Consider the following 21,296-nt stretch of genomic DNA (forward strand, 5'->3'; position numbering starts at 1 on the left):
TGCTTGCGATTATCAGAGCCGCATTCTGTTATTCTGATCGATTATTAATCGTCTTTTTGATATTGCATAGAATTCGACTGTCACTTCCATGTTCTGACGTTGCGATCGGCCGTTTGTGTAGTTCAGAACAACGCTATTACAGCCGTATTCTGCCGTCATCATCTTGTCAAAATGCTTATGACTGTCTTGCGATTTATTCTGCCTCGGCAGTGTCGTAAAAGGAAAACAGTTCTCAAGGCACCTAACTTTCTTGTCTTCAGAAGAAGGAAAATGTTGACAAAACTCGCAAAAAGAAAGAGGAAATTTGGTTGGTATGACCTTCCTCCATCTTCTTGGCAATTTTTCAATTCTTTGCTTGCAAAATATGGTTGGTTTGGACTGGAAGAAATTTTCGACAGCCTACCTGGCTGGCTTTTCAGAATTAATTGTTTTCCATTCAGAAAAGATGGGGGTCTTTGAGGACAAGGTCCGGCGATCAAGGTGGTTGTGGTAAAACAGACCGTCCGAGCTCAAGAATTTTTTCTTGTGTCATCCTTGCTGTACGTGGTCACACGTTGTCGTGTAAAAGAAGGACGTTTTTGCGATTGATGAGTGCCGGACGCTTTTCATGATGCTTCTCTTGCACTCTTTGCATCTGCTGGATGCATTTATCCACAGTAATCGTTAAATTTGATTTTAAGAGTTCGTAATGAATTATGCCTCGACAATCACACTATACACACACTAAAATCTTTTTACTCGTAGGTAGTACATTTCTCATCGTCTGTTATAATTCTTTTTAAAAAAGGCTTCACATTTACCCGTGAGAAAAGACTTGTGGCGATTAACATGCGATATTCTTTATTCTGTTTATTGAGACTATGAGGTATCCATACTCCTAAATTGCTGATCTTCGTTAATTTCTCCACGGTTAATAGTCGATTGTAGGGTGTTAAATCTTTCTGCTATACCTCTTGTTGATTGGCGTGGATTTTACTCCAATATTGCCTTTAAAAGGTTATCGTCAACATCGGAATAGAGCAGAGATATAAGCCAATTTCTAAATGCCTGATCAGTTATCAGCCCTTCATCCTTTTTGACTCTTCATTTTCGAGGTTAAGAAAAACAGTTGAACGTAACACGCAACACAAAAAACAGTTGACACAAGCCTAACTGAATTCTCGTCTATATAGGCAAACATAAACCCGCTTGGTTCGGTGACTTATAGCGGGTGAATACAAACAATAGATTCTATCTACCTGTACCGGAAGTTACTTATAACTCGACCCAATAATTAAAAAGCAATCACCAAGTTAAAGATTTTATGTATGAACCTTAATCGACTCTATAGGAATGCAAAACATATTTCTTTACTTTCTTTCAAGCATCTTAAATGAAACAAATGTTGCTTTTACTTAATGTTTTGTCTGTTTATTAATATTATTACCTCGAAAGAAAAAAATGTGTTATAAGTCCAAGTCCTATGAACAGCAAAAAAAAAAAAGAAACAAAAAAAATGCAAAATACATAAATTTTATGAATTCATCGCCTTTGAAGAATTTTCATTGTTTACTACATTAAATTAAACAATAAAACACATATATCTACATTTTTATATTATTTGTTATTTTTTTACGTCACTGGGAAGGAAGTATTTTAAATATTATCTACTCTTGTTAAGATTTAATCAATAACTCGTTATGTTCCGCATATTCAATATGCATAGCGCTTAAAAACACAAACAATATGATGGAAATTTTTGCGTATATACACCCACGCTCGATATTCTCATCGATTAAATGTCATTGAACATCTTCTCTATAGGTTTGAAGAGTTTTTCTTTTGTTTTTTCTAATTTGAAATTTAATATATTTAATAGTGCGTTCTTACTTTAGATGTTTATATAATAAAACATATATGCAGCTTTTAGATAAAGGAAAACAAGTAAAATCATTATGACCGGGCAAGGCCGACCATTACATATCCTATCGCGTAATAAGGTCATTAATTTAATTTCATGCAACAAAAATTGTACACTAAAACATCAACTGCCGTGGCAAACTTAATTTACTCGTGAAAGATTTTATTATAGCCTATGGTGCAGGGTATACCCAGGGCTAAGTGCAGACGTATGTAGGCTGCAAAATGGTTTAAGATAGACCCACTTTTAATTATATTGATATAAGTCTGTCTGTTCGTCTGCTGCCTGTCCATGATTGTTTGCGTTCGACCTGCAAGATGTACGCCACACCCAGAAGAATTTGCTATAGGCCCAACTTTTACTATACCGTTCGATTAGGAATTGTTTTCTGAATCAATATACTCTTGCCTGTCCGTCCGTCCGTCAGTCTGTTCGTGTCGTCTTCCTGTGTTCAACCTATAGGTTGCAATTTTCGATATATATTAATGAAATTTTCTGCACCAACATTTTTTGGGCCAAGAACGAGTGTTATTGAAAATGGTTCGAATCGAACCACTTATTCAGCAACTCCGCACCTAAAGCTTTATTGTAAATAATCGCACGAAGTGGTGTAGGGTATTTAATGGTCAGCCGGGTCCCAGCACAGCGTTTTTACGCGTTTGTGATTCACTTCCACTTCCGCCGCAGTCAAATTTTCCATGCCAGAATTCTGTTTTTTAGTGATTTTTGTTAAGCAACATAAAAAAAAAAGTTTTTTTTTATGCACCTTCCTAAAAACTGACGAGGAGAGGTCCAGACGGTGCTTGGCGGATATGCTTTTAGCCTAAAACATCTCGAAAATTGCGACTTGTAATTTGAATACAAAGTACTTATCCAAAGATCATAAAGACAAACAGACATGCAATGGCTTTAAAATCGGTTGGTACATTGGTACAATAATAGGATTTTTTCCAAGTTCGTTTTGGTGTCGCATATGTCCCCACAAACTTGTAATACACACGCTTATTAATTTCTGTGTAAAAGCTGTGCTAACTTAGATCTTAGTGTTTATATTAGAAAAAAAAAAACTTCCCAAACTATAGAATTTGTCTTGTTTTCTTCTATTTCCGTCATGTCCAACCGTTTGCTGGAAACTCAACGCATAAAACATCAGAAACTAGCAAGAATTTTTTGTTTTTCTTAAATTTTCTGTACTTATTTTATTCTCCTCACAAAAAAAATTTCTTCTCCCCTTTTCAAATCAATATTTTGTCTTTTTGTTACCGCGTTGTCCAATTTATAAAACCTCAATGCACCACGTTCCCGTGAATTCGGTCTTTCTGCTTGCCTTTGTCTATACTTCGAAAACATTGTTCTCCAAGTCTCCTTTAAAGTATAGTAGGGTTAATTAAGCGTTTGCCTAGATAATGTACTCCGCAAATGTGGACATGGTAGTGGTCAGCAAGGATCATAGTTGAAGGGAGGAGAAGCTGTCGTCAACTCAGCCCAAGATTTCTTGTATTTGATCTGGAGGTTGATATTTTCGAATTTATACTTGCATCCGTATCATGTTATACTCTAACACTCATAAATATAGGGATAACTCGATCAATAGCTTTATTATGAATTTAGAATATCAGACGAGATAAAGAAGAGATTCAATTTTTTTTTTTTGAACGAATGATAAGAAATAACACGGAGCCGATTTAATTAGACCAGCGTAATAAGCAGCTAAAATAGGATTAGGGAGTAGTGTTTAAACACTTTTGACTATAGAAACAATGAACTGGAAACGGATTGTATTGTAAGTTATACATGAGAAGGCGAAAAAAGCGATTAAATAATGAAAATTCGAGGCAGAAGGTAGCGCGGTAAACAGCAAAGCCAGGGCGAACGGGTGAAAGTGCTGAAAAGAGCCGATGACTTGACTGATAAATCAATCTCTTACCTCCGAGGTAACTGGATATAAACCAAATCCATGTTCTACCGGCGCCACAAAGGCTCAAAGATGTTATCTTCAAATTCCTTACGCAATTGAGTTTTTTGCTGGATGCAATCGACCATGGGGTAGTACGCTAAATTTAGTTGCGGCATCAAAAAGAGATTCTGTTATGCTAAGAATTTTTAGTCGTTTCCCTAGTTTTAAGATTTCAAACTTTTGCTATCATTTATTTAATTTTGAAGATATTTAAAAATAGCTTCGCAAGATGTATATGGATTTCGTACGTCTTTGCGGTGACCCAATAAAAGACAGAACGTCTTCAGATACGATCTCCTTGTAAATACTTGGCTCACTCATAAATTGTCGCTTGTACTTTTCGCTTGTAGAAATCATTTTCGTACGTCATTTGAGTTTGCCTTGAACGAGTCAGATAAAAAGATAATTTTAAGTCAAAAATACTCTCTGAGGGAACGTCCAAGATGATCTGTCTGTAGGTTTGCATTGACATATGATAAAACTGTGGAGCAATGCATGTTGGCGATCCGGCCGTTTTATAAAGACAAACAACCTCTATACGATTATAAGTATTACCAGTTGCTTAATTGTTAGGATCGGGAACATAGCTCATAGCATAGTCTATTATTGCGAAGATCCAATAGTTTTCGAACAAAACAGTTGGAATTTATCGCAGATGGTGTTATAATACCCGAGTATAACAGTGTTATGAATAATTGTGAGATATCAAACTCTATAAACTTCAAAAGAAGTTTTTTTGTTGCCATTTACCCGCAAATCTATGCGACTGAAAATTGTAAGGCTAAAGGCAAGCATGTCGTTGTATACTAAAAAGCCGGTACATTTCTCTAAAACGAAATATCCAATTGTCGTCTCAAAATGTTATATGACATCGATCATCCTGACTTTATATCTGAATACAATATTTACTCCTCAATAGCCGAAGTGAAATTGGTTGAAAATCGCTTCAACATATGGACATACTTGGAATGTAAAGACTACATACGTTGTTTTGATAGACGTCGCCTTTGGTTTCACATTCGCAACGATATAGATGAAGGCAATCACTGTCGAGGGCCAGTTTTTTGCAACTGTCGTCTCACAGGAATTGTTAAGCCATGCATACAGCACCCACTGTATGCACTAATACTTATGAGTTACGTAAATAGATAAATTCAAAGATGGCTGAAAAAAAATCGCGAGAAAAAGATATTTCGCTGGTAGAGAAGAGAAACGGCAGACAATCAATTCAACAGAGACCCCACAAAAAAGCAGGAATCAAAACATTTTTCAAGATGAAATTATTTTCAATTATGAAATTATTGTTTAAAGACGAAGAGGAAAACCCTTTCAAATGATTAGGCGTACCATTCTGCGTGCACACCCAACATATTACAAGTAGATTAAAAAAAAAAAAAAACACACATGAACATGAAATCGTGGGAGGTTTTCCCCAAAACTGTAACTCCATAAAGAAAAAGAAATAAAAGAACTCAATATGCGGCAAAGCAATTCTATTGCCAAAAAACAGCAGGACGACACAATCTAACGAATGTAAGAAATTTTTAAAATCCAATCCATTGCGTAATTGTACTGAAATTTTGAACTTCAATTGAAAAAAATTACGCCTATGTTTCAGAGATGCGTTCTTTAGTTCTTTGGAAGCAAATTGTTGTCATAACCCGGTCATGACCGTTATGTTGATTGTAAACAAATCCCGCGCAGGTGTCATTTAGGATTTATCAAAGAGCAACATCGATTCGTCTTCCGCTTATTTATAATCTTCTTTGCCACTTCTTTGAACTACATATGTATGGCGATCATTTTTGGGCTGCATAACAAAGATACATTACAAAGATTGTTATAACGTTGATTAGTTCTCCAGCTCTCTCCTTCCGAGTCTAATTTGGACGAATTTGGCTTAGGTTCACTTAGGTGGATTCATGAGTTTTGCTTTTTGGTTCAAGAAAGGTGAGAACTTTAAAAATGGGAAAGACACTCTGCGACTTTTGCCTGCAATTTAATAAGGAACAATTTAAGACCACGCGTAAGCATAGCCGTTAACGTAAGAAGAAAACAAAGGTATCGTCGGAAATGTTTTTATAACACACATACCATCTATTAGCCTATAGAAAGTTTGACGACAACTCAATACCATACATATAACTTCTTAAGCAAATGTAGGGGCAAACGCTTTAATATTGCAAATATGTCCGCATAATGCATAATCTTAAACATACTTGCTGAAAAGAGACAAAAACATTTTGTATATAAATTCGAATATTTCATTAGCAAGTGAAACAAAAACATTATGTATATAAGTTCGAATATTTCATTAGCAACATCATTGCAATATTTTGCCTTTACGTTCTTGGGTATATGGAGGGAGCCGGTTTTTGGCGAATGTCGAGGTGATGTCCCCTAACCAGGGTAATGAAATTAGATTTTTCTGATAGGTTTTAGCGTCCTTTAAAACATATCAAAAAACTGCGAGAGGGTAAAAGGGTGCGGACTTGAGGTAAACCAATCCTTCATAATACCGATCAAATTTTGTCTGTCCGTCTGTCTATCCTGTCTTCTTCTGTTCAGTCTACAGATCGCTGCTTAATGGGATATTTTGATGACTTTAGATGTACCGGCGTGTTTTGACCCAAGTATGAACGCCACTAAAAATGGCTCAAATCGGATCACTTTTTCGTGTGCACGGTAAATTTCATAAATGGAAGTGTGTTTATCAATACGAAAACGAAATGCGAAATTTGATGCTTTTTTTTTGTAGATAAAAAAAAGAAGAAGACAAATTACTAAAAAAATATTTTACGCACGAAATTTACTTTCCAAAGTTCATTATTGCATATAGGGAAATCCCTTAACACATTAACTTAAACATCGCTCTGAGATATAAATTAATTTCACTAACATGACATGACTTTTGTTTTTTCTTCTTCTTCTTCTATTTTTAAATATTTACTTTAAACTATTCACGACTTTGTTGTTGTGCGCCTTATTTGGTAACTGCTTACCCAATTGCTATTTTGTTTTCTTCTTCTCTTCTATTCTTTTTTGTTTTTTTTTCTTTTTTTTTTTTTGATTTTTCCTATTTATACTTTTTGTCGTTTTGTTTATTTTTTCGGTTATACATTTTTGTTTGTATATTTTGCCGTATTATGGGAATTAATAACGAACGGCAATGCTACGAGAACGAAGACGGCATGCGCATTATAAACTGAACAGCAGGTAAATTTAAATGTCTCTATCTATTTATTACATACGTATATATATATATATATATTACTCTTTAATGTTTTCAAAAAAATTTGCTATATATTCTCTCATTTAAAAAAAAAAAAAATGTACGGAAAAATTTGCTTTGAAAATTTTACTTTCAAAGAATGATAAGCAATAAGAAAAAAAAGAAATTTCAAACCGGAAGAATTAAAAAAGAAACAATTAAAAAAAATAAATTCGCTCTGAACCGAATCTCTTATACCTACGAGCGTTATTCCAAAAAAGAAGTAACAGAACAAAATTTTCAAGCTCTATAATATGGAGTGGGCGCGGCTGATTTCTTCCATTTTCAAACTAAAATTTTTTTTCGTGTAGGCATGTGGGCGTTGAAGGCGTGTCTTTTGTGAAGTTTAGGTCAATTCCAAATTCTTTTGTATATTTTTAGGCTAACGGGAGAATGTTTATCACAAATACTACAAAATTACGTAGACAGACAGATGGACAGACAAACAAGCTGTCCAAGAATTTCCGTACTTTATGGAGCTTTTGAAGCTTGTTGAAGCTGCGTGCTATAAATGTATTCAAAAAACAATTAAATATTGATACATTATAATATTGAGTGGGCGTGGTGAATATTTTCTATTTCTGTGCACAAATGCTACAGCATCGCCCATCGAATATGCGTTCAATTTTTGTGCATATGTCTGGCATAGTTTATGAGTAACGAGGAAAAAACCAATTTTTCATTCCTTTTGGAAAACAGTTTACGTGATATTGTGGGCGTGATCTTGCTTCGGCCCATTTTCAATATTAACTTGCGTGTAAGAACTTTCAATGTTTCTACAAAATTTGAAGTCGATAGCTTCATTTTTGCGGCCAGGAGATTGTTTACAATAATAATTACGTAGACGGATAGACGGACGTGCTTAAATCAATTTAGAATTTGATGCTGATCAGGAATATATATACTTCGTCGGACCTCCGTCGGACCTCTGATGTTTCTTTTTGGGCTTTGCAAACGTTTTGGCAAAATGAATATACCCCTCATCCTTCGGGTATAAAAGCACATTGGTTTTTTCTATTTATTAAACATAGAGAAGAATAAATAGCTTTAAGAAGGTAATAAATTTAAGAATTTTAAAGGAGAATATTTTCGATATACGTAAATATTGAGTCTCATCGCAAGTTTCCGCTGCCGAAAGTCGAATGTGCGGTATTGAAAAGCAAAACACGTAAATGTCGAATTTATGTCCAATACACTTCTTGGGAACTCATCGGCACCCAGCAGAACAGCATTTTGGCAATATAGGTCTCAAGTTCTTTGCAAGGATATTTCGCCAACTGTCCATTTTTCTATCTTTTCTCAATGCATCTCCCGTGCGCCTTGTCGGTTAACATCATGGGTAAGACATTTCAAACCTCTATTGAGAAGAAGCGTACAGATGATTATCATGACATTAACTTAGCCAAAAGCATTCCACACCCGTCCGTTCTTAGTTTATGAAATCAAAACTGTCTATCTGTCCATCATGTCCATCATCTACATCTAAGCTTGTCTATCCATATGTCCGTCTTAATCTATTGAGTTCGACCTACATGTCGCAATTTGCGAGAAATTTTGATTTAATTTGGTATACCAATGTGTTTTGGGCTCGAAGGCGACCGCTATTGAAAATTGTTGAGATCGGACCACTTTTTCGCCACTGTAACACCAATATAACGCCTTGCTTTGAAAATTCGTTATATGAATAAGTGCATTAAGCAAAGTAATGTAGGGTATTTCATAATAGGGCGTTGCCCATTGTAAGGTTTTTGATTGCATTTCTTGGCTTCAGCTTTTAAAAGGACTTTAAAAACATATTCAATACTAGGAAGCATTGAACGGCAAGAATATCAGAATCGATTCAATTATTATATTAATTTTAAGGTAAACCCAGCTGTCGTGATACCGATCGATTCGGCACCTTTTTTCGAATCCATCTAAGCCTCTTTATATACCGGTCAAATAAGAACTTTTTTCCGAATCTACGCCTTCGTGTCTGTCCTTCTTATTTTCTTATGCTCAACCCACGCGTCGCAATTTTTCAGATATTGTGATGAAATTTGTTATAATGACGTGCTTTCATCCAACCACGAAAGCTATTGAAAATGATTTGGATTGGGCCACTTTTTCGACCACTCTCCTTATAAAGCCCTATTCTGAAAAGCCGTTAAAAAAAGAAGATAGTGGAAGAAGGATGTGGAAAATTTGGACCGGCTGGGGTAATTTTTGGATCACCAATCAAAATTAGATCGTAATAGTAGTAATTTAAAATAAAAAAATCAACCATACGAATTTTCGATTTTACCCTATGTAGAGATTTTCACGAAAATTAGTTCATTGTCAGGCAGAAAAGTATAAATTTTAATATGTTATGATGAAACTTAACCCATAATAGTAATCTAAGATAAAAAAATTACCGTACCAAATTTGGACCACTGTACATAAGGAGTTTTACGAAAATTTTTGTTTTTCAAAGAAGAAGGCTTTAATACGTTACCATAATAGCAGTTTTATATAAAAATTAACTCTACAAAATTTTGATGACGGTTTTTGGATCTTATCCTATATTAAGATATGCACAAAAATTTTTGTTTTCTAGGGCAGAAAAGTTTAATCTTTAATATTTTATGATGAACATTGACCCATGACAGCAGTTTGATCTAAACATTAACTATGCTGAATTTTCAACAGGTATCACAATTTTTTAATCTCTTTGGCACAACCATTCTTAAGGAAAGTGAGCCTTTATTTGCTAAGAGGTATAATTGTTACTTTACACTTCCGTAATAGTAAAAAGGGTACAACTTTGTGTTCTATGGCAAAAATAAGAATTGTATCAGGCAATATGGCATAGGGTACTTAAAAGTCGGTCTAGTCCGTCTACAATGTTTTCACTTGTATTTTAAAATATGCAATTGTTGCTCATAAATTTTTTCTAAAAGAAACTCATGAGCATAAATTCTTTTCCCACTTTTAACATAAAATTTTCGCTTTAAACTTTTTTTTTATTAAAATAAATCGATTTTGATACAGATCGTTCCATATATATTGCATATCATATTTCGTATATATTGAAAACCATGGACGTATAGTCGGTTAGTTTAAAGTTAACCTTCGCTTTCGTTTTCACTTCTTTAGCAAAAGCAGCAGAAAACGAAAGGGAAAGTCAAAATTTTTTATATGTGCTTGCTCCGCATATATTTTAAGGAAAATTGGCAGCATTTTTTAGGTAATTCTGTAAATTAAAAACAAGTAAGTATATACTGCTACGACCCAATTTTTTAAGTCCACTCTCCTTATCTTAAAAAAAAACCGAAAAAGACTAATTTGCATTAATCTCTAATCGAGGATGGGCGTGGCTGATTTTTTTCGTATTTATAGAATAATACTTATGAAAAATGTATCTTTAGCTATTGTATTCAGCCGGCTGAATACAAAGGCAAAAGCTGACTGTCACTTACATGATTACTACCCTGACTTATAAATTTATGCTGGGGATTTTAGTTAGGCGTTTGGAAAATTTTAAGACCAAATATATGATTCTCAACTTACGTTGCAATCGTAATGTACGAAAAGGGGAAAATCTGTCGGCAGTTATGTTCATTATGGGCAGATTGCTGTAAAAAAAGTTCTAAGACTATAGAAAACATGTTATAAATGAAAGGGACTTTTGGTCCCGATTTCGCAACTCAAGTTGACGAAAAATGTAGCGTCTCCTACTGGAATCTCCTCTAGAGTAGATATAATACCTGCGATAACTAGGATGCAATATTTTAATACAAGAGTAGAGTCCAGAAATTTGATATTAGCTTATTTTGCTGCTATTTCGCAAGAACAAGAGTACGTTATTTATTGTAGATAGTTGTAACGCGTATAGGGGTTATAATTGCTTAGAAAGCAACTTATAGGATGCCTTATCTAAACGAAACGCTGCTAACTTTGGGCGTGTCAGTTTATTGATTGACTTTTCTTTTGCTTTTGGATGATTCCAGAAATGATTTGTATCATGTTTGAAATTGTTTTTGCCATAAATTATAAATTATTGTTTTTCGTGCTACATCACAGGAATTGTCAATAGCCATAGGCATAGTTTTGAACCAAAGTTAATTTTAGATTAATAGATAAGTTTTCGTATATTGTGATTGTGATTACATGGGAACGTTGCAAGCTTAATCTTCGACTATCTTAAACGCATTTTTTCTTCTCGCAGTAGAGAACAGACAGCCTCTTTGTCGAACCGATAAATGGATAATGTGAATAAATTTATTTAAGATCTCAAGTAGATTTCAAACTATGGTATGTTCTTTTTTGATTAAAAGGCAAACAATCTGCCTTTATGGATTTATAAGATTAAATGAAAAAAAGTTTCCAACTGAGCATATACTTTATATTTCTATGTGTGAGGAACCAAAGAACCACTAATTATTATGTGGCCTTTTAGCAAAAGATGTTATATTAAATTTTCCGGCATGTTCGGACCGGCAACGTATAACCGCCTTTCAGCCGATTCGTGCAACTTGTAAAAATTAGTACATTTTCGATGACATTTGCGATATATACGCCCTCTAGATCTTGCTTGATGCACGAACAAATCCATATTTATTTCATTTGATTTTATTAAGTAGCTAGGAAGCCTTAAAGGCCTATGGCCTAAGAGCTAGTTACATAGACGCAATTCTTATGCAAAAAGAAACTACAACATAAGTGATTGTACAAGTCAGTTAGATGGCTAATAACGTAATCATATTACCCTAACAAGCTTTCTTTAAACGTATTCAAGGGATTATCGAAGGATTTCAAACTTAGAGGTAATATATTTCAATGTCTAGCAATGAGTACAATAAACGGCCTTTCGACAGATGAGTTGGACGGACGGGTTTCTATACGATCTAGGGAACTGCAGGCTTTCGCTTAAAAGTCCTCCGGATTATCCTGCATGATAAAGACAATTTTCATTCGACTGGTTATACAGATAAAACTATCGCGTGTAGGATTAGAAAGATCCAAAAGAAACAGTGAAATAAGCTCTTCAATCACAATGTGTAACAGTTTAGTTCGTTAAATAAGTTGCCGGCATAAGTCAATCGTAATTTGTCTTATATAGTCTCTATAATTACTGGGAATGAATACGTTATCGAACGATGTCGACAATCAGTTTCGAGCCAAAAAGGATGTAATGAATATAAGCGATGTTTATTTTTAATTCGATGGCGCCATCTGCCTTATATCTCCTGAAACAATGGCGCTTTTGGATGATTGATTTAAAATGTAACACCCCTTGTTAAAAAAACTCTGCGTATTTCCCAATTTCCAGTGATGAGTATAAAAATAAAATGAAATAAATATGAAATCGAAAAAAAAAAAAAGCAAAATACTGATGAAAGAAACCTGTTTCAGTCGATAGCCAAAATATGCCTTTCATTTATAACAATGTATCTTGCCAACGTACGTGCACTACATGTGCCTGCTTTCATATTCATTACAAAGCGTTTCATCAAGTTTGCCAAAGTCTTGTATCATATCATTCAAATACACTTTGAGTAATATAGAAATATTCCTTTAGCATGAACACGAGATAATGCAATAGATTGAGCCGTTATTTGTTATATCAGAGAGTAAGGATTATCATTAATCTTTACTCTGGCTTAACTTAGCCGATATTACAAATTAAAAAAGTGGAGTGAAAGGAAGAAGAGTTAAAAATATACAGATCTGTCCGATATATTTCAAATTTTCATATATAACATGGCAACTGTCTCTTCGCTTATCGTCCTCTGTGGCACATCTGTCCATGGGCTTTTGGTTAAACCTACGATCCGTACTCCTGCTGAGCATATAACTTTAATTGCCGCACTTTTAACTCTACCTACTCGGTAACCTAATACAAAATTGATCTTACTTATGGGCTATTAGCTATTATTTCATGGCCTACCTAGACGCATCGGATATGGCTAGGATAAAAAATTAATGGAATAAAAGAAATTCTATTGATTTCACGTGAAAATAACGCACAGTATCCGGTAATGATATTTAGCTTTTATATTACTAAAATTACTTTAGGTGATGTACGGTAAGGATGCCATTTCCTTCACAGATCTCTTTTTCGATATGCATACGAAATGGCCGATGCGATACTCGATCGGTACATAGAGTAGGATTTAGATAGCACAATTGCCTTAAGTGTTGCTAAGCTTCATGTTTTGAAATATGTGCACGCGAGAACGATAAGATGTGCGATTGATGTATCCAATGGTATTTTGAAAGCATAACTACCTTAGGTGACCAACTATAGATAGCACAACCATCTTCAGTGCTGCCTAGTTTGTATGTTTCGTAATATATGCTTAGTGCGCGTTATCATGTACGATCGGAATATAGAGGGGCGTTGAGTCAATACAATTACTTTATATGCTGCCAAGTTCCCGACTTTGAAATATATACAAAGGAGGACGATAAGATGTGCGATTGACGTATCGAGTAGTGTTGTGACAGAACAACTACATTAAATGCTGTCAAGTTTTGAGAGAGTAGATAGCAGATTTGTCTTCAGTGCTACCCTGTTGAATTTTTTTAATATATATGAGGTGCTTGATGTCTTGTACGATCTAGAGTGCGGTTAAGTATAAGTATGTTTTGAAATATATAGGAGACGAGCGTAGCTGGGTGGGATATACGGTTGATATGTCGCATGATATTTTGTCAACATAATTACCTTAAATGCGATCAGATAAGATGCTTTGAAATATACGATCGACATATCAAAGTTGTGTTGGCATGTTTTATATTTTGAAATATGCACGAGATATATGATAGAATTCTATAGAGTAAAGGGACTTTTGTTTAAAATATTGTATGCTAACAGCTAACGGTGATAGAAAATTCGACCCAAACCGAATATCATTTCTGTATAATTTTAACAATCAATTAAGTTTTTCTCATAGAATTCGAAATAATTGTAACAGCATGCATTCCATCTTATTTCTCTAATAAATACCGATGTTTACTTAAAATGTAGATTCCACCACAAGCTGGACACATGAACGCAAAATATTTTATGCTTGAAAGTTTTACAAAATCGAGACTGTTGGTAAAAGATGATTTTGCATTTGTTGGTTTTATTCGATATATTGTTTTTATATCCAAGTATTCTTTTATTCTATCTTTTTTTTTTCTTTTTAAGTCATACATGCACATACATCTTTATAGAATATTAAAACATTTGCGTGTTTTTTTTTTTTTTTTCTTTTAATTTATTCTTTTATGGTGTTTTCCTTTTTTTTTTTTTTTTTTTTTGTTTACTATTTGACTCAAGTTGATTTCTTGTTGTTGCATGGCAATGAATTTTTAGTCCGACACCAACGCCAAAGGAAAATTGATGAAAATTATTATTTGTAGTCTAATGCGACCAGCGTATAGAACATGAGTGTGATGTAAATATCGAAAGCACGCATCTCTATGTTAGACTACATTAAAAAAAAAAAAAAAAACCAAAAAAAAAAATATAGTGTAATTCCAAAAAATCTATTTCTCGTATATAAATAATAAATAGAAAATACATAATTTTTTTTTAAATGAAATCTTTGTAATAGGCTTTAAAACAAAAAAAAAAAAAAAAAAAAAAGAAAAAAGTTTTTTCAAAAAAAAAATAAAAAAATTAAAGAAAAAAATAAAAATAAAAATTAATAAAAAAGTATTTTTAAATACACTTTAAAAATACATATCAATGGCTGAGCAAATAATGCTTTAGTATTGGCAGTGATTGAAACGTTATTGTATACATATATACACGCAATATATACATGCAACACCAAGAAACGAAAGCTGTGATCGAAAAAAACAAACAAGATGGTCTCGATTATGTAACATTGAAATAATTTTAATTGATTTATTCGCAAACGAAAACGTAAACAAACTGCCTTTATACCTTAAATGCATAACTCAAACTATGCACGTCAGCAAAATGCAAATATTGAAAGAAGGTTTAGTAAGCGTTCAGAGAAGGCAGGCAAGTAAGTCTAATCTTTCTTTTTCTTTTTCTAAAGTTTAACTTAAGCTTACAAGAGCATAATAATTATGCACGGATTTATACAAAATCCAGCAGAAGTGATACAAAATCACTTTTTGAATCGATGTGACCTTGTCTGTCCGTCCGCCCGTTCGTCTTATTTGCTTGCGTTCAACCCATAAGTCTTACCTTATGAGATATTTTGATGAAATTTGATTCACTGACTTGTTTATCTGTTTTTTGCTGTCTATTTTGGTCCAAGGAAGAACGGTATTGAAAATGGTTTAACTTTTTTTTCGACTACTTCTCATAAAAAGTCTATTTTGAAAAGTGCCCTCTGCAGGGTATCTACTGGCACACCTTAACACACTGAAGTGTTTTTACTTGCCTTAAAATCCGTTGTAGACAAAACGATTTCAAAAGAAACGCCGGGAGAAAAAATCTATATATGCTTTAGAGGGAAGTTTATCTTCAATTTCATCTTTTTAATAATTGTACTCTGTAAGAGGCCAGGACTAGTAAGTTATAATTTTTTGGCTTAATGTCGTGGGCATGGCAGTGAGCGGTTTGATTTTTTTAATTCAAACAACTATTGAGTCTTCTTAGAATCTCATACTGATCTACCAGAAATATATTTCATGAGAGAGAAAGATCTTTCTATCCCACGAAAGGAACGAAATTTCTAGCTATCACCAGTTAATGTACGATATTTAATTGCAAAAATGGACCAATCGATTACATTGTATATATTTCAAGTCTTCATTTTATAGGCATTTATTTAAAGTAAAACCGATAATTAGTATTGCGCTACAAGAGTATATTAACTATGTGTGGGTATACGCAATATCCAGAAGAACTTTAGATAGAGTCATCATTTGTTATAGTTATAGTTAACTTGACTCTCCATCTGTCCGTCTAGTTTATTTGTGTTCAATCTACAGGTCGCAATTTTTAGAAATTTCGATCGCTTCAGTATTACTTTCGGGTGCATTCTAATCTGTCCCTCTGTCCATCTTGGTTTCTTCGAAATTTTTGAGATATTTTGATGAAATTTGGTAAACTAACGTATTTTGGGCCAAGTATGAACGCTCTTCAAGATGGTTCAATGCGGACCACTTCTTATTTGAAAAATTCGTTATATGAATAACTTTATTAAGCGTCTAGTGATGTAAAGGTATTTCGCTTGCCGCTACTGTATCATTTGTAATAACTCGACATATAAATGTGCGTCCTTTTAGTAAAGTGACATCTCGGCTTGTATTATAAAACAAAGGACGTTTTTAATTGATTTTAGTATTAAATTATCCAAAATACTTTTGTACAAATTTTATAATGGTTTTTAAACACAGAGATTCGTTCTTTTTTTGCCCCCCTTTCTTTTTTATACTTGAAATTCATATTAATGATATCTGCCATTTGTAAGAGTAGAGAGAAAATTGGGAGAAAAAGAAATTTTTTAATTAATTGCAAATCGTTTTCTATTGTTGCTCTTCTTTTTCATTTTTTTTTTTTTTTTATCATGTTGAGTATTTATTGTTTGCAGATTGGACAGAAAGTCATCACGTGGCATGATTTACGAAAATGAAGAGTTAAGATTGCGTACCATCAACATTAATGCTGAAGTTGAAAGAGGTGAGTGAAATGATTGATTGGATAAACCGTTCGTCTACTCGTTTATATCGTATATCATAAAAGCAATTTTTAGACGAAAGAATGAATGGTATTTTATTAACTTGTTTTTTTTTTCTTTCCTTAATTACATTTGTAGTGGAAATCAATAAATTGCTATATCAAAGTATGCTTTTTTCATTATTAATTAAATTTTTTCTTGCATTTGTGAACAATTATAAGTTAATTATAGTAACTTTTTAAAGATTTAATTGATTTTCAAAAAAAAAAACGAGTATACTCGACATAAGCAGGATAAAGTACCCATATTAGGTAAAATTAATTAATTACGACTAACTAGTAAAATTCCCAACAGTGGGGCGTCGCTCACCATTTTGCTTAATATGATTTTCAAAAGGAGCCCTTACATTAGACGTGGCCGAAAAAGTGATCCGATCCGAACTAGTTTTAATGGCGTTCGTCCTTGAATAAATTTCGCCACAATATTTCGAAAACTGCGACCTGCATTTTCAACGGAAGAAAACAAGACGGACGGATGGACAGACATGCTTAGATCGATTCAGAAAATGACTCTGAAAGAAAGAGATTCTGAATCGATAAGCATATTAAAAAGTGGGGCCGACTTGAAGTTCTTTTGGATGCCCGCACAAACTTAATATACCTTTGTAAATAATTTTACAGAAATTATAAACTTTTATTTATTGCTGACAAACGGAATTTATTTCACTGATAAGAGATATATCGCAGAACACAAAGCACAAGGAATTTCAAATTTCTGTGGTATGAATAATATGGGAGCCTGGGAATTAAATTTTGCGATATCTATTAAATTGGATGAATGTGGCAAATTTGTCGTAATATGTGCTGAAATTTAAGAGTTCGTTTTGTTCCAAGGTTTAGCCTCAAGTTATTTTTACGTATTCCTCGTTTATTAAGTTCTATCTTGGCGTTTAAGGTCTTCTTCTTCTGCAAATTAACAACTGGATGTGTAAAAAAGTGTTAAAGTATGTAAAAGTAAAGTATGACATGGAATTAGAAAGACTATTGCCTGCGAAGTCGGCTCGTATGGCTTCGAATTGGCGACTATTGTAACGATTACCAACAGAGACCTCTAACGGAAGCGAGAATCGCATTAAGATTTCTGGCTTCGACAAGAAGATTGGCTTTTTTTCTTTGGATCCCATGTCGGGGAGAATATCTCACATGTTTGGAATGCCCACGGGCAGCAATTGATGAGCCAAAGCTGGGTCTTTGCCCTATCTGATAGGAAACTGAAATTCCACTTTAAAAAGAAATAACGCCATACATCGTATGCCGTATACCGTATTGTGTGCTTACAGAAAAAAGACTTTGGACATATTGGCGCAGGTGCAGAAGCCTAACGGAAGCAATCCATTTTCAAAAAGGCGGCAAAGAGACAAGCGAGTCCCAAACCAAAGTTCTAAGGCCAAGAAGCAAGAATTGCTTTCGAACGGATTCAATTGGCTCTACGTAGCATTCGTTGGAAAGAGAGCACACCATGCAGGCATACTCCAATATTGATTTGGCTTAGCTCATGTGTTATTTATTTTATCCATAAATATCTGAGGAAAGTTTTGGGTGAGATATTACAAAATATCGTTAGTAACTTTGCGGAAATTGTTCCTATGTTGAAGAATTTTTACATATTTATGGCGAATAGTTTCTAAATAATGTTGAAATTATTAGAATTCATTTTTGTACATAAAACAGATTTTAAAATTATAAAATAAACACATAATAAGATGATGAATTACTTATGTGCGCATAGGCAATCTGTTATTTGATTTATATACGCACGAGGTATCATGTTCTAGGAAATGAAAGCGAGAAAAAGTACATGTGTTGTTGTGTGAAATTTTAAACATATATATACAAACGTATAAATATTATGATAATATAAATAGTTTCCTAAAGCAATATTTTTTCGATTATAGGTCAATCCGATATTAAACGTTTGAAAAAAGAAAATGAGTTATTACGACGTGAAATATGGATCTTACGGGATGAATGCGACCGTCTTAATAAAACAGTTAAAGCGAAATTCTTGGAGCATGATCAAGGAGGTTGCGCTATACGCTGTAGTGGTGCTAGCACTAATGCGACCAATGAACATCATTGCTGTTGCAATATTGACGACGGTGAAGCTGGGGCTAGGATTTGCGGTTGTGAGACTATGCATAACAATTATAATAGTGAGGTAAGCAGTGACAGATTTATGATTTCATACGTTACCTTGTCGCTTATTATTAATAAAAATATTTAAATGATAGGATTCAGATTCCTGTACTGGACCATGTTGTTGCGGTGATGATGATGATGATGCTGCTGAGGATATTATTAAAGCGGAAAATTCCAATAACGAGGAGGAAAGTGCAGCAAGCGAAGATGTAAAGCTCACAACAACAACAACGATTTGCAAGACCGAAGAGTCGGCAAATAAAAGTATCTTTGATCATTTATCGGTTGTATCTGAAGAGACTCTAAGTAATATTGAGCATACACTCGCCCAACAAAATGAAAATCTTTTCGGTTATACACCCGATATATACGGTTCGGAGACGACACTTCCTAGTTTTGTGGGACCTTTAACTCCTCTTACTCCTATTGAATTGGTTGCAAATGAGTTAAGCGATTTGCAAGCTACCGTGCCACCCTTGTCGTATTTTGAAAATATTGTCTCTCAGCATTTAAATCCTAGAAATGGTATAATTTCTTATAAAAACATTCGACTACATTGGATGATGTTTCTAAAGTCTTCTATTATCTTCTTTTTCTCTCATTGTTTAGAAACTTCTGGAGAGAGTCCTTCAATCGCCGGTGCCGAAAAACCTTTAGTACGTCATACCAATGGTTGGGATTATAACTTACAATCTCCTTTTGCTCAAAAACGTTCGACCGCACAAACTTTAAGTACTTTTCAGCCTGTAAGCGGCATTACCGCCATCGCAACTACAGGTCCCATAGCAGAGAGCAATGTAAACGAAATAATCACAACTTCCTCTGCTTCGCAGCAAACTGAAACTGTTGCTATTGTGACAGTATCTGGCATCGATAACGTGGAAACCCCTAAACATTTCTTTGCGCCTTTACGGCCAAAGCTTAAACTAAATACAGCGTTAGCAAATCAGCGATGCCTGCCTTCTTCGTCGATGCTTTTGGCTGCGACATCGCCGACGACCTTTAGCAACAAATATTCATTACAACATGAAAAGAGGAAATGTGAACCGCCTGATTTGTACGTAACGAATGGTCTAGCTACACCGTATCGATGTACGAAAACATCTATTTCCTCCCAACCGCCACCAGTACCTCAAAGAAAACAATTCCCCGCAGCACAAGTAAGTCCGCGTTTCTTTAGACGTAAAAATCCATTTCAACATCAGCGCTACGAGCATCACGAAGAACATATTAACAACGCGGGATGCTCGCTTAAGAATACCTATCGTAGCAGTAGCAACAACGCTTTAAGTGTCAATCTGATTGAAAGCTCTGCTGCTTGCAATTCAACCCTAACTGCCGCTTTAGTGGCCTGCAACGCGTTAAACTTACAGTTATTACCTTTACATTTAAGGTCTACCACATGTCTTACCTGCACTGTAGCCATTACCACTACTATCACTAAAACTACCACCACTGCTTTTACTACCGCAAACGCTTGTACTAAAATTGACGGCCATCGGTCTAACTTGGTGAACTCAAATCATTTTACTAAGCCCCATGAGCCTGTTTATGCAATCGCACAAAAATCTGGTCATAATTTAATTACCGCACCTGCAGTTACTAAACCTATCATGGCAACAACAACGACAACAACAATCATACCGTCTATATTGGTATCAGCGTCATGTTATACTTTAAGAGCAATGAAAATAGATAAGTCAAGCAATAGCTTTGCTATGGATTCGGAATGTCAGGTGAGCTTGAAGAGAGGCTCAAAATTTGCTTTTATTTTTTTTCTTTTCTCTAACTGGATGCTACAAGATATGTATTGAGAAGAATTTCTACGAATTGATTAGGGAGACTTACTGTGGTGGTAAAATGTCGACTTTGCGTACTCAGTAACTGGAGTACGCTTAAAAGCCAAGTTGTGTACGCACCTTCCGTACATTCAACTTAAATGTAAGAACGTCTGGAAAGCGGGTAAAGATGACTATGGACAGATTGTCTTAACAGCGCATAGCGCTGTTAAAGAGGAACTTGTCATGGTAATCGTACAGTCGTACAGTATGTTGGCAACCCACAAGCAAGCCGGACACTTATTTTAAAGGCGTTATCTCGATAGAACGCTTGCTGTACATAGGTATAGCAAGAGTGTCGACGATAGTGGTTCACCATATGAGGTTCTAGACCTTTTGGGATTAAGTGTCTTTATATATCTTCTTAAGCGTCTTCTAATGCATACTTCCTTGTGCTTACGTATTATAACAGTTTTTAGTGAACTATTACTCATTGGCCATGATTATATGGACTAGCTTTTCGTTTAAATTTATGGAATTGGAAGACGCTTAAGATAATAGATAAGCAAACTAATAGA

General features: G+C 34.4%; 1 protein-coding gene across 5 annotated transcripts in view; it reads left to right on the forward strand.

The window, feature by feature from the left end:
- The window catches only part of LOC119639858, a 39,020-nt gene that overhangs the window by 14,138 nt on the left and 3,586 nt on the right, over positions 1-21,296 (forward strand). Inside the window, exons 2-6 of one of the 5 annotated variants that reach the window (XM_038037533.1) lie at positions 7,037-7,073; positions 16,656-16,744; positions 18,697-18,959; positions 19,033-19,465; positions 19,550-20,676. In XM_038037533.1, coding sequence (XP_037893461.1) covers positions 7,037-7,073; positions 16,656-16,744; positions 18,697-18,959; positions 19,033-19,465; positions 19,550-20,676 — 1,949 coding nt within the window. Of the gene's footprint in view, positions 1-7,036; positions 7,074-14,772; positions 15,117-16,655; positions 16,745-18,696; positions 18,960-19,032; positions 19,466-19,549; positions 20,677-21,296 lie in introns of those variants that run through there. The other 4 variants (XM_038037538.1, XM_038037536.1, XM_038037537.1 and 1 more) reach the window with 4 other exon arrangements.

This window comes from Glossina fuscipes, unplaced genomic scaffold (genome assembly GCF_014805625.2).
Source record: "Glossina fuscipes isolate IAEA_lab_2018 unplaced genomic scaffold, Yale_Gfus_2 114, whole genome shotgun sequence".
In the NCBI taxonomy this organism is placed as follows: Eukaryota; Metazoa; Arthropoda; class Insecta; order Diptera; family Glossinidae; genus Glossina; species Glossina fuscipes.